Raw genomic sequence first — 16608 nt, 5'->3', positions numbered from 1 at the left:
CGGCGAGAGGGAGAGGAAGGGAGGGATTGAGGAAGGGGGGTGGGAAGGGGGAAGGGAGAGCGAGAGAAAGGGGGAAGGGGTGTGTGTGTGAAGTGTGTGGGAGAGAGACGTGTGAGGTATCCATACACACATGTATGGTATCTACACGTGTATAAGAAGTGTGTGCATTCACACCTATATGCATATGAAAGACATGTGATATACATGTGTTTAACATGCACACACGTATGTGAGGTATGTATGAGATACACACATGTAAAGAGAGAAGTATGTGTTAAATAAATGACAGCTATCTGTACAGGGATGGCAGGATATAAGGAGGCCTGTGGTCCAGCTACCAGCAGAGGAGAGCACAGGCACACCTCATCTCGCTTCATCGCTTCACAGATGTCGCCTTTTTTGTGAACTGAAGGCAAGACCCTCCACCATCAAAAGGATCACGACTCACTCTATTGCGGCGGTCTGGAACGAGCCTGCAATATCTCTGAGGTCTGCCTGTAAACACCCTTTCCAGCTACAGAAAGACGCCGAGCTTTCCAGGATCGCACCAGGACTCCAGCGGGGCCGTGCCAATGAAAACAGGCGCATCTTTCAAAACGACTGAAGGCTTCTACGTGGGCCTACCATGTGTGGGAAGGAGAAAGCTCAGACACACATTGGCAATGGCTGCAGCTGGGAGCCGTGTGGCTTCTCCCATCTGGAGCCCTCTGCTTCCGCTCCGTGGAGCGGGGCCAAGGGCAAAGTTGATATTAATGTCTTATCAAGCCCTGTTGAACAAAGGCGGTGGGAAAGCTACTGGGGGGCTCCTCCAGGACGTGGGAGGGAGAGCAGGCGGGAGGGGCAACGGGTAGCTGCCCTACCCCTGCAGAGAGCTACGGGGAACTAGTGGAGCCTGACACCCCACCCCCTCCACTGGCCAAAACCCAACAGGGCTCAACGGGCCCTGAGGAGCCAGAAGGAAACAAAAGCTAATGTTCTGTCCAGCAGTCGTCCTTCAGTGTCCCGCCCTGTAAATGTACCAAGTGGCACTGAAGTCAGGGATACAGCCTGCTAGAGATTTGTCAAGTTTGTGGCATCTGAAAATTCGATCAATAAATCGATTGTGTTTGAGCATTTATATGTGATGTGGCTAATTTAACACCAAGGGCTTTGCAGCAAAGGTGAAAGTGAAGGTAGGTACACTGGTAGTTTCCAAAGAGAACAGTCACTGAGTCGCAGAGTCACTCCTGGTTCCTGGGTCTTAAAACCCCCCAGTTAGTGCTACTTGAAAACGAGGCCATTTCCACGTGCAGAGCAGCAGAGAAAGCGGGCAGGGGGACAGAGGGCGGGGCTGGACTGAAGCGGTGTTCTCAGCCACCTGGAACCTGTGCAGTGGCCTTATTTGGAACTAGCGTTTGTGCAGCTGTGATTCGATGACGTCATTCTGAAACCCTAAATCCAATGATTGGTGTCTATATAAGGCGAGTAACACACACACACACACACACACACACACACACACACACACACACACACGGAGATGGCCATGTGACAATGGAGGAGAGGTTGGAGTGATGTGACCACAAGCCAAGGAAAGCCTGGGGTCACCAGGAGCCGCCAGAATGGAAGTGGTTAAGAAAGGGTCCTCCCCCGAAGCCTTCCCACAGAGCGACACCTCGAGTTTGGACTTCTGGCCTCCAGGCTGTGAGAGAATAAATGTCTGTTGTTTTGAGGCCCCAGCCTGTGGATTTTGTCAGAGCGGCCCGGAGGGGAGGAACTCCGAGGCAGGATGCGTGGGAACCGTCCAGCTCACACCCTGGCCCTGAGCGCCCACCCGCTCCCCTCACGGGGAGTGGTGGATTCCACTGATGCTGACTGGGTGCTCTCATGGTACCAAAGGATGGACCCACCGACCCCACCCAGGCCAAGGTCAACAAGGAGAGGGCTCCTATCACCAAGGTTTTTTTATCTGGACTACATGGCAGCTGGCAACCCACAGGGACCCTGACTGCCCTCTGGGGGTGCAGGCTGGGGCCCAGCCACTGAGTCAGGCACGGGGAGTGCCCCCCAAAGCTTACATATGCAGTGGTGCAGAAGCGAGTCCCCCATTGCCCTGGGTGGCTGCAGGTGGAAGGTAGAGAAGCCTCCCACAGGTGGGAGGGGCCTGCACCTGGGAGGGGAGGGGAGGAACGGAGGAGGAGGAGGAGGGGCCCGGCCGTGCCAGGAGCGCCCAGGTTCTCTGTGAGCTCCATACGCAAAATGAGCAGGCACCAGTTCCGAGCTGTCTGGTTCCCAGTTTTATTCTTTTTAAAAATGTGATCAGTATATATCTCCATGGTAGAGAAACAAAAGCACCCACAGGGGCAGACGCTTATGGAGCCCTGATCTGTTTCCCTCTAAGAACTTTCTCCTCACGGGCATGAGAGCAGAGAGCAGAGGGCCTCCATGGAGGGGCGGTTCACATGTGTCCTGGGGACATCTAGGGACTTGGGAGTTACAGGCGGAGGAGGTGAGGGACTACCCCCGCCACCAGCCAAACATTCACCCTCCCAGAGCCTGCCCACCCAGAGGCCCCCAGGAATGAGCACAACGAAATCTCTTCATGCAAAGACACATCCATCCACAGCAAAACCAAAATGAAAGAAACCAAGGAAAAAGGCTGAAACAGAGACATCTGTTTCCTCAGGGACCAACAAGGGCTGAGAAGGGCAGCGGCTAGCTTGGGCCAGGCGACCTGGCATCCTGGCTCTCAGCATGTAAAGATTAATAACAGAAACCTAATTTAAATTGGAGTCGGGTAGGTTCTCACACCGACCACTCATTGTCATTTACCCCAAACCAGGAGAGAAATACTTTCCATCTCCGACAGGAAGACGTTTTCTATTCTTACTACTCCAGCAGGAAAAAGGATGTTCTCCTTGCCTGGCAACCACTCAGCCAATGAGAAGCCGCTACACTTTGGATTCCCAGTGTCCCCCAATGGACTCTTTGTTTACAACACCCCTCTGCACTCCCCCTTTCCTCTATAAAAGAGCAGTCATCTCCTTTGTTCTTTGGACTTGTGGGTGGTTCACCATTAGACCCAAATTTCAATTCTTTATTATTCCCGAATAACCATGTTGATGGAGAAATATCTGGCTGTCTAAGGTCAACAAACAGGGCTTCTCACCAAGCACGGTCCTGTCAGCCGCCTTTCCTCTGGTCAGGGAATATGATAAAGGGTCCTCCAGGAGAGGTGTCCATGGGGTCTGAGCCAACCTACACTCACATCCCTAGCTTGAATTAAAACTGCACTGAGAGGGCCGGCCGAGTGGCGCGATGGTTAAGAGCTGGCTTGGGACACCAGAGGGCCCCGGTTCGGATCCCACATATGAGGGCCAGTGACACTGTCCTCTACAGCTAAGATGCTGAACAACAGCTCAACCTGGAGCTGGGCTTCCATGAGTCGCCGGCGACGGCGTAGGCTGCAGCCCCTGTGGCAGTGGGTTGCCATGGGCTACCATGTGTAGCCAGCAGCCAGCATGAGCGGCCGTCCAGAAGCCGGCGACTGATCTGCCTCACCCGGGAAGAGCGCAATGATGGTGTCAACTTGGGCCAGTGAAGCAACATCCTCCACAACTAGACTGAAGAACAAAACGACAGCAACTTGTCTGTTCCCCTTCCCCCAATTCCCCAGCGCTGTTCCCATCTCCCCAATTCCCCAATAACAATCTTTTTTAAAAAACCTGCACTGAGAGACCCCAGACAGGGACACCCCACCCTGGCCCCTGCTATTGGTCTCCTGAGATGCCTCCTTAGCCGAACAAGCCTCCCACCATCACAAGAGTGGCCAGGCCTCTGCCATCTGCCCCCAATGAGAAATGGAAAGGGGGCCTCCTTACCACAACTGGGGGCACCTCCAGGACCTTGTCCACGTTCTTCAGCGACAGGGGCACATACCACAGGGTGGCCTTATTGGTCAGCTTTTTGGTACCTTCAAAGAAGAAAACCACATGAGTGATGGCCTAGAGAGAGAGGATGGGGGAGGTGGGGTGGGCTGAACCACTACCACCTATGACCCCTGATCCCCAAGGCCTTCTTTAGCCATCAGGTGCAAGTGTGGACCTCCCCCCCCAGAAAGGGAACCCTCCTCCCCAATTGCTGCCCCTCTCCAGAGGCTGCTGTAAAGACTTCAGATCACCCAGTAAGCCTGGGGACTCCCAGGTCCATTGGCTTTCTAGCATTTTCTGACACAGAGGGCTCACACCCAGGGGCACCAGAGCCTGGCATGCCCGTCTTCACAGGTCTTCTGACACAAGGGAAGTTTGGTCATTAACACACCAGAAGCGTCTGAGGAGCTTCCAGGCAGAGAGAAGGGCTATGGGGAGAGGCAGACAGGCTTCGGGGGAACCACTCACTCAGCCAGGCTGAGCTCAGGTCTCTACCAACAGATCCAGCCGATGCTGATTGGGAGAACTCCTTGCTGAGAAATTCGTGGTCAACAACACTGACAAATCTGCCCATCTGTCTAAAGGTTGCCGAGAAGAGCTCCGCCCTGACAGGGCCAAGCAGGAAGAACAGTGGCTCACAGACGTGAGGCTCAGGGGGACGTGAGGACAGAGCCCACCCAAGCAACCTGAGAAGGGGCGGTGGCCGGGCCACAGCCCAGAGCACAGCTGTGTGGTCGGCCCATCAACGCCCATTTTTGCAGCCACAGGGGCTTCCTTAGTGTTCCCCTCTTTACTGTGGAAGGCGCCAGACCATACGCTTGGACTTGCTGCCAGCCTACTCAAACTTCCAACCTAGAAGCTTCCAGATGGAGTGCCAAGAGACAGGCTGTGGGCTGGTGATTCCACTCTGGGCAGAATGACAGAAGACACAATCTTCCTTGGGGCACTGAGACCGGTCTCGGGGCAGAGCGGGGCTGCCCCACCAGCCAAAAACCACGGGCCATAAGAAATCACGTGGGAGCCGGCCGAGTGGCGCATTGGTTAGGAGTTGGCTTGCGATGCCAGCTCTGAGCAGCAGGGCCCCGGCTGGGATCCCACATGAGGGCCAGTGACACTGCCCTCTACAGCTAAGATGGTGAACAACAGCTCAACCTGGAGCTGGACTGCTATGAGTCGCCAGCGACAGCGTAGGCTGCAGTGGGGCTGGCCGGCAGCTGGCGTGCGCTTTCGTGAGTGGCTGTCCAATGGCCCGAGAGCAACTGCCTCAGCCGGGAAGAGCGCAATGATAATACCAACATGGGCCAGTGAAGCGACGTCCTCCACAGCTAGACTGAAGAACAAAAGGACAGCAACTTGTCTGTTCCTCTCCCCCAATTCCCCAACGCTGTTCCTCTCCCCCAATTCCCCAATAAAATCTTTAAAAAAAATAAAATCCACTTGGTCCACACCGCTCACATGTACAGGAGGAGCTAAAGCCCAGAGAGGTCAAGAGGTCTGCCCAGGTTCACACAGCAAGTCAGTATCTTTCCGAGTACAGACCCAGGCCTCCGGGACACTTCAGGGAAGTATCTGCAAGGATGCCTGTGAAGAGTTGCCTCTTCAACATGGAAGAGTCCCAAAGTGGAGGAGCACAGTGAAATGGGGAGAGAGAGAGGAAGTGGGAAAGGAGAAAAGCAGCCCAGCGACCCCTCCAGGGTCTCACTTCCTACCAGTTCCTTCTGACCTCCCTTCTCAAGGTGAGCCCAGGGCTTTGGTTTCCTCCCGTGAACACAGCCCCAAGAACCACGCCAAGCCCCAGGGGGTCAATTAGAAAGATGGCACCATCAGGACAACAGGCTCCTGCGCCCGGGAACCACAGGCAAATACAGGGAAATATTTTCACTGCACTTTGACTGAAAGTGAATCTGACAACCTGCTTTTGGGAATAAAGATTTCCTGTTTCACTCAGCTAGAGCCAGCCTGACAAGCTGGTTTCCATGGAAACCCCGAGTGGCCCTCCTCCAGACCTAAATGAACGCCAGGCAACAAACGAAGTAAAACATACTAATTGCGCTTTCTCCATCATTTAATAAAACCATCAAAAGACAACTGCAGCATTACAAACATCTATTTTAAAATCTTAAGAGCTCCCAGCTATTTTCTGGAACAATTCGCAGCAATCACGTCCCAGTTAGCTTAATATTTTGACAGTTTCCAGAGATGAATGAGCCGTCTAGAAGACAAAGGTCTGCTGGTTTGTCTGCCTGGGCGTGTGCTCACTCAACTGTCTCCTGACAGGGAATACACCCCCATGGAAGGGGACACACAGAAGGGGGGACCCCTGCCTCCTGGGGTTGAGAAACACGGAAACGGCACGCGGACAGCTCCACGGTTCAGCCTTGTTGGGCTGTTTGCCCGCCGACCTGTCTCCCCTGCTCCCAGCCAGCGAACACTGATTCAAACATGGAAAGACAGAGAGATGCACAGGTGCATTGATAAGCCAGGGAGACCCAGAGACGAGAGTAAGAAAAGGGGTGTCAGACCTTCAGCAGGAGTTCCAGGGCAAGATGACCAAGACATGGAGAAAAGCCACAGCCCTCACCTTTCCACATCTCGTGATACGGGGGAGGTCAGGGGCCTGGCCTGGCCCCGTCTCGAAAAGCTGAGCAGTGCCAGCCCGGCCCTGGGCTCGCCCGAGCCCATTTTCTCATCTGCACAATGGGATACCAGTGCCTGCCCCACGGTCCCCTGCAGGTGGTCACCTGCGGCACTGCTCCTCACGGCTGCTTCTCTCCTTTGTGGGGTCGGTCCAGGTCTGTGCACCCATCTACAGGGAGAGAGCAAGGCCGAGGGCCGCGGTGGCTGGGGACGCTCAGGGGAGGTGGACAGCATCCACACTGGCAGGCCAGGGCAGACGGCTGTGGTGTCACCCACCCCTTGAGAACCACCATACTGGGATCAAGCCAGGACCCCAAGTGTCCCTATGAGGCAGCTGTAGACATGCACGGTGCACATCTGAGGAGGTGACGTGGGCGCTGAGCTTGGAGACAATAGGACCCAGGCAGAGGGTCCCAGCGAAGTGCACACAGAGCCAAGACGCCACAACCTGAAGATGCAGGCGCGTCCTCAAACGAGCAGGTCTGGGAGGCAATGACGGGCCCTGGTTCTCAGGACCCTGGTGGTCAGGAGGGCCGGCCTCAGCACGGGGCCTCTCTGACTGCTCCCACCTCTCGGGTACGCTCTCTTCAGAGGCAGCTCCCAGCTGGCAACCCACCAGCAGACCAGCACGTTCCCTGAAGGGAAGGCTCAGCCTGGCCCACAGGGCTGCCTGCCCGCTCCTCGCTCCGAGAGGCGGCACGTCCAAATCCACCCCCACCCCGCACCCCTGACCCAGGGTGGAGTGAGGTGCAGTTTCATTCTCCCATCTACCTAGGGCCAGACAGGGACTCGGGGCAGAGGACAGGAGGTGGGGTCCGCTTGGAGGGCCCAGGAAGGCCTGTCTGGCTCTCTGGCTCTCCTCCCCACCAGTTTATGGGCTTCCTCTTGGGTTCTGGCCGCTCACATTTTAGAAAGGGGGCTTCGATGCTGGGAATCTGGGAAGCTGGCCCAGCCCCATTGTGAAGTCCCTGACTCCCTGACACTGGAAAACCACGATGACAAAACAACGCTGCTGAAATTGCTATTGACAAGTGAGCACGAGGATCTAGAGAAGCAGGGAGCACAGCCGCTTTCTTCTTCTGTCGGGAGCGGAAGGTCAAACCCCCAGCACAGCCCAGGGGAGGAGGGTTGGACCACCTAGATGGAGGGGAGGATGAGATGGAGGGACCCCAAGGTCGAGATGCGGCAAGACAGTGCCCAGGCACCCCTTCCTGTGCCACAGCGTGAAACCCACATCAAAAGGTCCCTCTGATGGCAGCATCACCTGCTGCGTGCAGGGCTCAGACCAGACACATGGCACAGGCACGCTGACTGCTGCCCCCGACCCAGGCCCTCGCTCAGCTAAAGTGTTCACTGTGCTGTGGCCACACCTGCTGAGAACCCCAGAATGTTCCAGATGAATAACTGTGCTCCTGACCCCTGGGGTAGAAGCCTGGAGCCCTTACAGAGCACTGAGCATAGCGCTGTGTCAGCCGCAGCGGAGGAGGGGTGTCAGGAGGAGTGTACAGACCCGTCAGCACCTTCCTCCCTCCAGAGCCAGTGTGGGCTCTCCCATGCTCAGGCTGGGTGGCCCGGGACAGGGAGCTGGGCAGCGAAGGGACGAAGGGGCCTGCCTTCCTCAGCAGCAGCGGGTTATAAAAAGCAGCCAGTGCCAGTGGGAACGGAGCCACACTCCCCTGCAGAGCCCAGTGGGAGGATGAAAAGGGGTTTCCATGGTTACCACACCAAGGAAGAGACTATTTGGATCAAACCAGAGTCAAAGGTTCCCCCAGGGAGATTCCGCCTAAGCCTGGTTAGCGGGCAGGGGCTGGGGCAGGTCCCCTGCGGGGCAGGGCAGCCTCACCAGCAGGGAAGGGCAAGGAGTGCAGGGAGAGGCAGCAGAGGGGCTGGGCTGCTTGTGCCTTCCCAGCCACTCCCACCCCTCTGCCCAGAAGGAGCTGGCAGGGCGGAGGCAGGATGGGGCAGTGGTTGTACACTCAGGGCCAAGGCAGGGCTTGAATCCTGCTCTGGGGGCACCATCTCAGGCTCGTTGCTTAACCAGCCTGTGATCCGTGTGCGTCTGCAGAACAAGGATAGCAGGACAGGGAGGTCGGCGGTGGACAGCGTTAGGACCAGTCCCTCGGGCAGTCAGCCCTCAGTCCACGTGAGGCGGCTCCTGCCCTGCCATCAGCACTGCCGTCAGCACCGCTGCCCACCAAGCTGGCTCGGGGAGCGCGCGCCAGTTACCTGTGAGGATGTTTTCAGACGTCACGTGGACCTGGACTTCCACGGAGTGCTTGGAGGTGTAGGTGATCTCCGCGCTGACATGGGCCACCTCACCGATGCACATGGGTGACAGGAAGTCAGTACGCTCTACTCGGGCCAGGGCGGCCACACAGCGCTCCTGCAGAGACCAGATGCGGGTCAACACGGCCTGGCAAGTCCCCACCCTGGACATGCACCCCCAAAACTGCCTTGATGAAAGTAACGTGATTTATTGACACCACACAGTCCTAAATGCAAAACCTCAGGAGGTGTAGAAATGCGCCCCCCCCCCCGCCAGCTGTCACTCAAGTGATTCTGAGCGGTGGGGTTACCAGCGGCTTTTTCCTTGTATCTAATTTTTCTACAAAAGACATGCATTACTTGCATAATGAAAAGTGAAAAGAGACACACATACTCATTATGGAAAATGAGAAATACACTGAAGTAGACGGAGCAGGGAAAAATCACTCCTCCCATCCAAAGATAACCACGGTTTCTATTTTGGGATCTTCCTTTCCGGGCTTTTTTCTCCAAGAATAGGGGTTCGACTGGTTCATTTGTTCCTTTGCCTTGATCTTTTTTTCACAGCTTAGTCTTATATAGTTGTGCAAAAGCTAAATTTACACTTTCACAATCTGCTTTTTTCCACTCGACAGGAGAAAAATAACCTGCCGCGCTATGACAAGCTCTCAGCAATTACTGTTCTTTTATTTAAATGTTATTTATCCTTCAACCACATAACCCATCCTCACGACTCAAAATTCAAAAGGAACAGAAGGGCCCCAGGTCTGCGTCTTGTCACTTGTCCCCGTCACCCAGGACGCCCTCGGTAACCGATCGGCACAGCCGGGGAGTACATGTCACTGGGGTTTCCGGCTAAAGGGCCTCTCCAGCCCACTGGGGAGCCCATCGTGTCAGAACGTGAAGGACTTCCTCACTGTTTTCACGGCGTTTTCTATGACTGCCTTTTCCCGATCCCCCATTGCAAAACAACTTCAGTGGCCAAACAGAATGGGGTGGTCTCCTGTAATTCGAGATTTGGGTCAAGCCCAGTTAGTTCTTATTACAAATAATTCTTTGACGGGCATCCTTCTACTTAAATTGTCTCCGGTACTAGGGATTGTTTCCTGGGTGGAAAGGACAAGTACTTTGACTTATGATCCCAGGGTGCTTCTCAACAACACAGCAGTGCTTGACGCGGCCTCAGCGCCTCCCGGCACCAGCCGCATTTCTCATCTGTGCTAACCAAGTGACACAAAAGACACCTTGTGTTAGAGAAGAGGCTGTGATCCTCATTGCCGAACAGAGCACTTAATACTTTCATGACTTTCTTCCAGAAAGCAACCATCTTTTACAGGATGCTGGACTTCCCAGGTCGGAGCCGCTCCCTGATTCCCCCTGGACTGGGTGGGGTGTGGAGAGCAAGAGACGGGGCTCTTGGTGGAGCCTGTCAGGCCCTGTGCCAGCTCAGGTATTCGCTTTCGCAGTTAATCCTCCCCTTCTGCAAGGGTTGGAGATATTAGGCTGGTAGGTAACTGTCAGTTCGAACCCTGCCATCAGCTGCCCGCTGCCACCACGGCACCAATGCACAGCTCTCCCACCTGCACAAGAACTCACCTGGTACCTGGCAAACATGTGAATTCCCTGGCCAACCCCAAGCCCACAGAACCTGCCTCTTTGAGGAACATCAAGGGGCCGCCATCTTTACCCCTCCCAGGCGATTCTCAGGCACACAGGGTCAGGTCAGGGGCTCTGTGACGGTTTCTGTTCCTGTAAACGTCCCAGAGTCAGGTCTCAGCAAGGCAGGCCATCAGTGTGACTGGGACAGGTTCTCGGGCCAAGCTGTGCCTTCCCACTCCTATGGGCTTGTCGCCCTCCCCACAACACATACACAAGTCACTCGCTGATGCTAAAACAACACCGGGAATGTTTTTAAGTACATTTACGGAGCTACAGCACCACCCACTGGCAGAAAGCTGGAAAGGCAGCTCAGTGGAGCCGGGCAGGAATGAGGGACCCGCCTCTGGGTAGTTTCTGGGAATTATCCAAGCACTGGACCCAAACGGAACTAAACCTGGTGTTTTTATTGCAGAGTGTTAGATTACAGTATGGACATGCCCACACACAGATAACATATACACGTCCATTAATAGTTTTCATGGGAACAGCTTGTCTGTCACTCTTCTACGTGTCTTGAGCCTTGGATGGACCTGAGCCGTTCATGGCCCCCATGGGATCCTTCATTCACAGTATTTTCGGAGCCAGGCACTGCGCTCAGCACCAGCATTGGGGGAATAAGTCAGAGCCCCTGCCCTGGGCCTGGGTTCTGGCTGGAGGTATGATAAATAAGTAAACCAGACAAGCCACACAGGGCTGGGTGCCCTGAAGAGGGTGGCATGGCATGTGGCCGGGGGGGCAGCTTCAGGTGAGGGGGGTCGAATGGCCTCTCTAGGGAGGGTGCATTGGAGCTGAGACCTGAATGACAGGGGGGCAAGTGGGAGAAGGTGTGGGGGTGTGGGCACCCCAAGCGGAGGGAAGAGCAGCACAGGCCCCGGAGAGGGGCTGGAGGCTGGGCCGTGCGCTGGGGTGCACGGCCAGAGACACCGTGAGAGGTCAGCAGGGCCAGGCCACGGGCCACTCTGGGAGGCTTTAAGGAGACACAGGAGCAGGCTCACTGTTCAGTCCACACACTTCAGAGGTGTGAATTTCCGGCAAAGGGCATTTGTGTTCCTTCCATAGCCCGAACACGTGTGGAATGACTTGGGGCAAAAGGCAGACACTTCTCAGCGCTGTCCCCAGGGGCACTCTTAACACAGACCTGTCCAGAGCCTTTGGGCCAGGCATGGGGACGCCCGGGGACAGCCTCATGGCTGCCCTTCCCAGGTGGGGAGGCCGCTACAAACATTAAGTTTGGTCCTCTCCTGGCTTAAAATGCTAAAAGGAGAACCACTGTTTACTGGGCAGACACTCGCGAGTCTCACCACACTCTCATTTCATCATTACGCGACCCTGTGACAGAAGTGTTTGCTATTTCGCAGGCGGGGAGGCCTGAGAGGCGGTTGGGCTGTTGGTGACTCTGTCTGGCTAAGGTGAGGGCGGCACATGCTGGGACCCAGGAGGGCTACAACTTGACTGTGAGCTGCTGTTTCCCAGGTCCTAGCAGGGCGCTGGGCCGGCCCAGGCATTCCACAAAGACCAGTGTGATCCGAAAATTCACAGTGCAGACTGACGGGTGCAGGCCGGCCTCAGAGACACTGTGGGTTCGGCTCCAGTAAAGCGAGTCGTAATCTTTTTGCTGGTGGAGGGTCTTGCCTTCAACTTGTGAAAAAACACATCTGTGAAGCACAACAGGGCAAGGTGTGCCTGTGTCTGCGTCTGCCGTGAGGCTCCCATGTGCCCTGCAACTCTCGGCTTCCGGGGCTTAAAACAGGGGAGCAGCCCCCACCCTGGGAAGCAGCCATGAGCGTTTTGATTCCCATCTACCCAAAGGAGTGCCCTCTGCCACGCTCCTGGCATCACAGTGCCAATTACGTGCCTCATAAACCACAGGGTCTGGGCTCCTGAGCGGCCACGGGGCTTCAAACCATGACAGCAGCTTCAGCAGCAGAGCCAGAAAGAACAGCGCTGGGTCCTGGGCTCAAATCCTGACGCTTCCGCTTACTAGCTCTGGACCCTGAGCAGTGACTTCTCCGCTCCGTGTCTCAGTCTCTTTGTAAAATACAGACAATAAATGGTAACAACGGCTGCTGCCAGGATTCAAGCGTGGAGACATGAGGAGTGGAGATAAGGCGAGTGAATGAATGGGTCCAGAGACAGCTCTATTACTATTATTCTTTGGGTGCACCGGCCCCACGCCCACCCAGGCACCCTCGACTGATTCCAGCTTACAGGAGGCAGTTCTGCATGACCTTTGGAAAGCCACCTAACCTTCCTAAGCCTCCGTTTCCTCACCTGAAAAGTGGGGTTAAGAAGATGGTTGGGAAGATTCCCCGGAAAGGAAGGCCATGCACTCAGCACAGTTGCTGTCACATCGAAAGCACACTAAACAGAAGCTCGCCATAGGGTGGCTACTCCAGACACACACTTCCGGCAATCACAGATAGCCAGCAGGAGCCCACTACGTGCCAGGCCTCGGTCCAGATGCAGAGCACCCAGCAGGGAATCAACAGGCAGAAGTCCCTGCCCTTGTGGGGCTTACACTCTCGTGAGGGAAGCAGCCCAAAGATAAATAAATGAGCGAAACGCACAGTGTGTGCCAGAAGCGACAGTGCTGTGAAGAACCACAGCTGGAGCAGTGAGGGAGCTGGTCATCAGAAGGCTTGCGTGGAGTCGTGTTTAACCAGACACTGGAAGGAAATGAGGGGAAGCCATGCCGGTATCTGGGGGAAGGGCAGCCCAGGCAGAGGGAAGAGCCAGTGCAAAGGCCCCGGGGCAGGAGAGCCGGTGTGGCCCCAGAGCGTGCTGAGGAGGAGGAGAGGAGGCGCTGGAGGTGGACACGGGGGGACGAGGCAGGGGCAGGCGCTTGTGTGGATTTAGGCTTTCGCTCCACGTGAGATGAGAGCCAGTCTCAAGAGTGGTGTGCACTGGCTTCACGGTTAAAGGCTCTTTCTGGCTGCTGCTGGAGACAGATGAGGGGAGCAGGGGCAAGCAGGGAGATCTGCTGGGAGGCTGTTAGTAATCGGCTTGACTGGGTGGCAGTGGAGCTGGTGAGTAGGGCTCAGACCTGGAAACATCCAGCAGGTGGAGCCAACAGGACTGGCCACCAGTGTCCAGGGTGTGACAGCAGGAGCAGGGTCAACAGAGGCTCCAAGTTCTGAGCCTGAGCAATTCGAGGCCGCAGAGGTCATTCACCTGCAGGAGAAGCCGCCAGGGGTGTCTTTTGGGCCCATCAAAGCCAAGGGCCTGATTAAGCCTCCAGGGGATGCCGGCCCAGCTGGAGAGAGAACCCGGCACCACATCATGGTGTTAAAGCCAGACTGGAAGAGACCACAACGGGAGTGTGGATGGGGGTGCCCTCTACCCCACCCAGAGCCCCAGCAAAATCCTCAGGCCAGCATCCAGCCTCCTCAAGCTGCCTAGAGCTCACAACCCACTCCTGACCTGGAGCTTACATATTACTACCCTGGTACCACCAGCCTGCAGGCGTCACCAAGCCAACATGTCAAAAGTGTCCCTCTTGCACCCCCAGGCTCACTCCAGAGAAGAAGTGAGGAGAAGCCGGGGCTCAAAACATGGGTTCAAGGCCTGGATCCCCAACCCAGACCAATCACCTGCCTTCCCGTGTGGCTTCAGGCAAGTATTCGACCTCTCTGTACCTCAGTTTCCTCATCTGTGCAATGGGGATAGTAAAACTAACCTCTACCTCTTAGGGGTAGCGTGAGGATTACATAAACAGTAGCACTTACAGCTTCGTCTTCCACTGGCCTCCCACACCCCTCCTCCTCCCTTACTCCCCAGCCCGGGGGTTTTCCCTCCCGATGTCCAGCCTCACTGGCCAGCCCTGCCTTAGACCCTCACTGACTCTCTCTTGGAGGGTCTACCAGGCACTTAACCCCCACACACCAGCCCCAGCCCAGCCCCAGCCCTAGCCCCTCAGGCTCAGGCCCATCCTCCCCATGGCCACCAGAGGGCGCGCTCTGAGCCTGGCAGGGTGGGCCGGGAACTCCAGAATAAATCCAAACTCCTAGCAAAGCAGGGGACTCCTCCTTTGTATCAACAGCCAGCCCAATCCAACCCACTTCCATTCCTCCCTGAGCTGAGGTCCCCCACGCCTATGTCCACCCACACACACCCAGCTTCATTCATGCTACACGCATGCATGCACACACACACGCCTTCTCTCAGTACAGCAGGAGGCTAGCTGAGGCCTCAGGTACAGAGGCCACGGGCTTCCTACTGGACCCACGCTGGCAGCTGTGGTGGGTGGGAGACAGACCCCTTCCCCTAGCACCCGAGGGCAGTTTCTCTCACGCTGGCCGACCTTCAGAGAAAATGTCAGGTCCCTTGGGACTGGGGAAATGGCAGGAGGTGACGGGTCATGCCCTGCAACTGCCCTGAAGCCCTAAAACCAGAAAGTCTTGTGATTGTTCCCAGTGGCGAGTGGGGACACCATCGTGGGCACCTGTTGCAGGCTGATTGGGCTTCACGGGCGACAGTGCCAGCGTTTGGCCACAGCCACCCAGGGGAAGGGCAGGCAGGGGAGGGATGGAGCACAAGGCAGTCTGATGCCCACGATAAACTTCCGCCCACGCAGACATGGCTCTGTAAGGGCCAGACTCAAGGACGATTCTGGAAACCAAGACTATTCCAGAAAGGAGGGGTGAGGTGCCACATGGCAGCTAGAGGCTGGCTCTCAGCTTGGTCTCTGGTGGTCCCCACCCCTCCTCAGAGAGTGTCCCGTCCAGGGCTGACTGGGCTGCGGCTTCTGGGGGCCCCCAAGACCAAGGAGTTGGGGAAGGGGAGACTCCTGCATCCAAACGCCTTTTCGGGCCCAACAGGGGTGCGGCGCTGCACACACAGGCCCGCCAGGCCACCTGGGGCCTGGAATCTGCCACGTGCTCCCAGCCAAGCTGGGGGAGGGTCCCAGACACTTACCCCATTCTGGCTGTTACAGTGCCGGGTGCTGATGATGGCCCCCGCCTCCTCGATCATCTTCAGGATGGTACCTCCGTGGACATTGCCGGCCACATTGGCGTCATCTGGCCGCATAATCCTAGGCAGAGGAGAGCGCAGCAGAATGAGCCTCTGGGAAGAATGTCGCTCGTGAAGAGTGACAACCGGGGAGAGGAGAGAGGACAAGGTCCTCCAAAGGGACCCATGGCTCCCAGAGAAGGAAAAAGAATTTTCCACGTGTTTGGTGACGGTGGGGTGCTGATCTGACAGGCCAGACAAGGGGCTGCGGGGTCCTGCTTCCATGGGAGAGGAGGGCAGAGGAGGGCACAGAGGGTGACCTTTCCCTGGGCCCGGGCCGGAAAGGGGTGACTGGGGACCTTTGGCAAAGGCAGCGAGGTGCTGGCATGGCTGTGGGGTTCCCAGCATGCCGGCCCCTCCTGGTTCCCAGGCCCACCAGAGGCCAGCAGAGCACAAGGACACAGGCTGGGGCCCCTTGGAAGATGAACAAATTCGGGGACCACAGCCTCCATGGGAGTCCCAGGGGAGGGGCCGCTCTGAGAACTGGAAATGCGTCCCAGCCTGGAGACCTGTCAGCAGGTGAACGCCCCTCACCACCTGCCCCTGGAGTGCCGAGCTCCTCGTGAGCACCTGAGGGGACCAACTCCCAGGATTGTCCGCCGGGGGGCTCTCCAAGGTCAAGGCGAACTAAAAGGCCACCTCATTTCCCCAAAGAGGAAGAACCCTGCCCTTGCCATAGGCAGCCAGCACTGGGCAAGCTCCAAGAAGTCTCTGGAACCCCAAAATACGCCAGTGTGGGGCTCCTGCTGTGGACAACCCCGCAGGGCCTGGAACTTTCCCACACAACCATCTGGCTAATGAAATCTGCCTACACAGGCCTCAGGCCCAGAGAGAGGTAACGAGCAAAGACAGGCCACAGCAGGCCAGCTGCAGGGGCACCCAGCCTGGCCAGCAGCACCCAGAGCGGTACCCTCCACGGAGCTCCGCTGTCCTCTGGGCCTGGCACCTCCTATGGGCTCCATTCAGCAGCTTAGGGGCAGTCAGACTCAGGTTGGTCCTGGCTCCCGCTCTTACCAGCCGGGTGACCAGGGACAGCTGCCCAAACTCGCATTCCTCCAGCCCCTGTGGCAGTGGGTTGCCATGGGCTACCGTGTGTAGCCAGCAGCCGCAGTGAGCGGCCGTCCAGAAG

The 16608-nt window shown here is 56.7% G+C and overlaps 1 protein-coding gene across 1 annotated transcript in view; it reads right to left on the bottom strand.

Moving 5' to 3' along the window:
• ACOT7 (acyl-CoA thioesterase 7) overlaps positions 1-16608 on the bottom strand; it is a 103541-nt gene that overhangs the window by 50603 nt on the left and 36330 nt on the right. The window contains exons 2-4 of the mRNA XM_019660403.1: positions 15384-15501; positions 8772-8928; positions 3861-3952 (exon numbers count right to left, since the gene is read on the bottom strand). Coding sequence (XP_019515948.1) covers positions 3861-3952; positions 8772-8928; positions 15384-15501 — 367 coding nt within the window. The remainder of the gene's footprint in view (positions 1-3860; positions 3953-8771; positions 8929-15383; positions 15502-16608) is intronic.

Source organism: Hipposideros armiger, unplaced genomic scaffold (genome assembly GCF_001890085.2).
Source record: "Hipposideros armiger isolate ML-2016 unplaced genomic scaffold, ASM189008v1 scaffold_316, whole genome shotgun sequence".
Lineage (NCBI taxonomy): Eukaryota > Metazoa > Chordata > Mammalia > Chiroptera > Hipposideridae > Hipposideros > Hipposideros armiger.
This window is presented reverse-complemented; position numbering and strand designations above follow the sequence as displayed.